The sequence below is a fragment of the Dipteris shenzhenensis genome, chromosome 32, assembly GCF_047967505.1.
Source record: "Dipteris shenzhenensis isolate YYH24624 ecotype China chromosome 32, Dip_SZ_1.0, whole genome shotgun sequence".
NCBI lineage: Eukaryota > Viridiplantae > Streptophyta > Polypodiopsida > Gleicheniales > Dipteridaceae > Dipteris > Dipteris shenzhenensis.
In genome coordinates this window covers 32,322,358-32,326,817 of record NC_141627.1, presented here as the reverse complement: position 1 = coordinate 32,326,817, position 4,460 = coordinate 32,322,358, and the positions used below count along the sequence as shown (strand labels likewise).

At 44.6% G+C, this 4,460-nt stretch overlaps 1 protein-coding gene across 1 annotated transcript; it reads right to left on the bottom strand.

Annotated features, from left to right (window-relative positions):
* Window positions 1-479: 479 nt before the first annotated feature.
* Window positions 480-4,150, bottom strand: LOC147880623 (pentatricopeptide repeat-containing protein At3g09040, mitochondrial-like). Its single transcript, XM_087371316.1, has one exon. It carries the CDS (start codon window positions 3,492-3,494, stop codon window positions 1,119-1,121), a length of 2,376 nt encoding a protein of 791 aa, XP_087227442.1. The 5' UTR covers window positions 3,495-4,150; the 3' UTR covers window positions 480-1,118.
* Between the last annotated feature and the right edge of the window lie 310 nt (window positions 4,151-4,460).

The following is a 4,460-nucleotide window of genomic DNA, read 5'->3' as shown; positions in this document are numbered from 1 at the left end:
CTGGTTTGAAAAAGAGGATCATTGTAACAGTCCTATAATTAGGTCTTGGTCTAGAACTCTGGATTTCCCAGAGGGGGTTTTGTCCAAAGATCTATACTACCATTCTCGTGAGGCTAAGCATCATTGAATATTTAAAAATACAACTGGGGTTATCCAACTGGAAGGAACAGCCACCCAATCGCATGCCGGTGTACTTGTCTCTATCTCTTTTATCTTCTCTTGTATGTGGATGCATGTGGTATGAATGCATCTAAAGTTGTGGTATTTTTATGTGAAATTATTGAAGTTCTATTTATTAAGTTATTTGATTGGATATCGTGCTTCAGTGCGAGTAAGACTCTGACAATTTCCAAAGCTGAGCATGAAGTTTCACACATGCTCGTGTGCAAACTTTATGTAGGATCCAAAACAGTGTGTAATCCTGTGGGCCAATATACTTTCCGCCCGCATAATTGTTGGGCTCATCCAAGCCCCAATTCCCTGTTAATCTCCAACAAAGCTTTACATACCCTAAGAAAAGGAGGGTACCAAAAGTTACAAAATCAAAAGATTTCACCACACAAAAAAAGTGTGTACCATACCTTTGTAAGACTAGAATATATCCAGTCGTACAATCCCTCATGCTTAGGTTTATCTCTTGTTCTAAAGAAACTAGAGATGCGCATTGTTTAGTCGAATCTCGATTCCTACAACCATGACGGACAAATACATAAATTGGAAAAACAGTTTCATATAATTTTTGTGATTGGGTCATCCAAGAAAGATTTTTCTTCCCCCATGTGCCAGACGTCATACCTATGTTCACTTCTTATCCAATGTAGAACTCATCTGCGGACATTTGACCTTGCAACCCTGGCTATGCTTTGTTTACAAACGTGATTTATATTCTTGTACCATATACACGTGAAAGCTATTGTTAGTTTCTTCTCATGCTCATATAGTGCAGCCAGACCTAGAACGTCCTTCTCAGGCAACAACAAGTATGCTGAAATTTCTTACTTTGCCTGTTATCCAGTATGCACTTTCCTGTTCAAAACTTACAAAGTGTCTAGTACGCTCAAATTTCCTACTTTGCTTGTCATCCATCACAGACTCATGCACCTTCCCGTTCACCATTATCAAAGTGCTTGCAACACTTTTCTCTGCCCCGGCATGTTTCTCATCTCCTCTATTCTAAATGCATCGTCCCACCGGCCAGCACTTGCGTGGATGCTTGCCATTAGCACATACGAAGCAGACGAATCTGAATTTATTTGTACAAGCTGCTGAAAGCATCTCAGTCCTAGTTCTGCTTCCCCATGAGTTTTGCAGGCACCGAGCAAGGCTGTCCATGTTCCCTCCAATGGAGGATACCACAGAGTCTCAAGAAATTCCTCTGCCTCGTTCAAATGTCCAGAGCGCCCAAGAAGATCAACCAGGCAAGTGTGGTGTTCTACTGAGGGTACAATGGCGTATTCTTTTCTCATCACCTTGAGAAGCTCGTGGCCCTTGAATACCAGGTTGGTATGGCTGCATGCAGTAAGAAGACAGGTGAATGTAATCGCATCTGGATTCAGGCACTGTCCTTGCATATCCTCAAAACATTGTATAGCCATGTTAATCTCATGCTTCATCCCATATCCTTTAATCAATGAGCTCCAGGACACTGTGTTTCGAACTGCAAGCTTGTCAAAGACATCCTGTGCATCTGAAGGTGAGCCACATTTGACATACATGTCAACCAAATTGCTGCCAACAAAAAGATCTCTTTCCAGTTCCTTTTGTACGATCCTAGCATGTATTTCTTTGCCCTTGCCTATGGCTCCCATGCTGCCACAAGCTTTCAAAACGCAAGCAAACGTGAGAGCATTTGGAGAGATGCCCTCCAATTCCATCTGCTCAAAACATTTCAGTGCTTCTTGATGAGGTCCATGTTCAGCATATCCTGCAATAAGCGGGTTCCAAGACACAACATCTCGAATCAGCAGACTATCAAAAACTTCATGTGCCTCTGAAAGCGAACCACATTTTGCATACATGTCAACAAGAATGTTCCCGACAAAAACATCTTCTCCAAATCCCTTATGCATAATCTCAACATGTATTTCTCTGCCCTTGCTTATGGCTCCCATGCGGCCACAAGCTTTCAAGATGTATATAAACGTGGTAGCATCTGGGGAGATGCCCTCCAACTGCATCTCTCCAAAACATTTCAGCGCTTCCTGACTAGTTCCATGTTCAGCATATCCTGCAATTAGTGAGCTCCATGACACAACATTTCGAGCTGGCAGCTTGTCAAAGACTTCACGTGCCTCTGAAAGTGAGCCGCATTTGGCATACATGTCAACCACAGAGCTGCCAACAAGAAGGTCTCTTCCAAATCCCTTTTGGTTGATCTCAGCATGTATCCGTTGGCCCTTGCCTACAGCTCCCATGCTGCCACAAGCTTTCAAGGCAAAAATGAATGTGACAGCATTCGGCAAGATGCCCTCAAGTTTCATCTGTTCAAAGCATTTCAATGCTTCTTGATCAGACCCATGTTCAGCATATCCTCCGATCAGTGTGTTCCACAACACCACATCTCGAACTGGCACTTTGTCAAAGACTTGCTGTGCCTCTGAAAGCGAGCCACATTTGGCATACATGTTGACCAGAGCACTGCCAATGAAGAGATTATTTTCAAATCCCTTGTGTGCAACCTGGGAATGGATTAGTTGGCCCGTGCTTATGGCTCCCATGCTGGCACAAGCTTTTAAGGCACAGGCAAATGTAATACCATCAGGAGAGAGACCATCAAGTTGCATCTGTTCGAAACATTTCACCACTGTCTGACCAGGTCCATGTTCAACATATCCCGCCATTAGTGCATTCCACGTCACAACATTCCTTACTAGCAGCTTGTCAAAGACTTCCTGTGACTCTGAAATTGAGCCACATTTGGCGTACATGTCCACCAAAGTGCTGCCAACAAAAAGATCTCTTTCAAATCCTTTCCGTGTAATCTCAGTATGAAGTTCTCGGCCTCTTTCTGTGTCTTTTTGCCTGCCGCATGCTTTTAATAGGGCCATAAGCGTATGGCTGCTAGGATTTACCATATCCTCTTGCATCTTCTGGTACAGGTTGAGAGCATGTTGTGTTTGCCCACATTGGATATAACCCAATATGAGAGAAGTCCATGAATGCACATTCGGATGAATCAGCCTGTCAAAAACATGCTGAGCATCAAACACACTTCCACACTCCACAAACATGGGCACAATATGGTTCCCAACAGCTATATTAGCTTCCAGCCCACTCCTCCAAATATGTGCATACACGTGCTTGGCATACATTAAGTTTTTCCTTTTCCTGCACTTCTGCAAGGTGCAGATAAAATAATCAACCGAAGGCAGCTCAGCCATCCGATCCAAACTAGTGAGCGTCTCCTCTAGGCTCAGCATCTCCAAACCACTGCCCTCTCGTGGTGATGGTGATGCATCCACAAGTACTCCAGACCTGAAGCTGGCCTGCCACATGTCGCCAGATAATGCTAGCTGCTCCGTCAAGTCTGAGTCTCCAAAGTTTGAGTAGGCCTGCTCTTGCTTTGCAATCTGGCCAGAAGCTTTGACCCTATTGACTCCCTGGATTGTTCCATTCTGAGCTTCATTGTCTTCAAGCGTATCTTTCCCGAATCTGACGACACAAAATTATGTTCATGATCACTTACTTTGTACTTTCTCTTGTCCCACCAATCAGAGGGAAACGAGAAGTACTCCTGCCATATGCGCTCCGTACGTAACCAGCCCAGCACAAGCCCAGCTCGAGACTGGAAATCTAATACGCCAAAGAAAAGGAGGTACATGCATCCGTAGCGAAGTAGCGAACCCGAACTCGAACTTCTTGACGGACACCCAAAAGCTCCACTCGGAGGACCTTGTAGCGATTGACTGTTTGGTGTTGGGGGTTCAGAAAAATGGAGCTCTAGAAGACTATTGCGCCACTCTCCCTTGGTAACAAAGGGGATAGCGAGCGCATGGCTGATGATCACAGGAGGCCTTGCGAGTGCTTTTGCTCCATCTTTGAGCATCTTCCCGTGTAGGGGTGCACGTGTGATGAAAAGCTTGTACTTGGAAACTCTGAATGGACATTCTCAAACGCAACCCATTTAGACTTGCGATCTCCCGATATGGCTCTAGAGTGGACCTCAAGAGTCTATTACTAAGGTGTTTACAAGTGTGGGCGCCCAAGATGCAATAAATGGGGTTGTGCCATCCATGAGCCTTGGGCGCACCCACGGACGGGCAAGTGTGTCTCATGCATATTTCTATCCTATTCCCACCCCACCATGTGCTAACAAAACAAGGTGGAGGATCCACTAAGGCCCTTCTTTGAAAAGGGCGGAGGTGGTACAAGGTTTATGGAAGGTGTATGGATTAAGGTTCAAGGTTGAGGAGTAGTTAGTGAAAGTTTTTTTTTTGGCTTTTGTCTCAAATTAATAGTCA

What these genes read in the sequence shown, in the direction of transcription:
- LOC147880623 (XM_087371316.1), bottom strand. Translation starts at nt 3,494, where the DNA reads ATGTGGCAGGCCAGCTTCAGGTCTGGAGTACTTGTGGATGCATCACCA.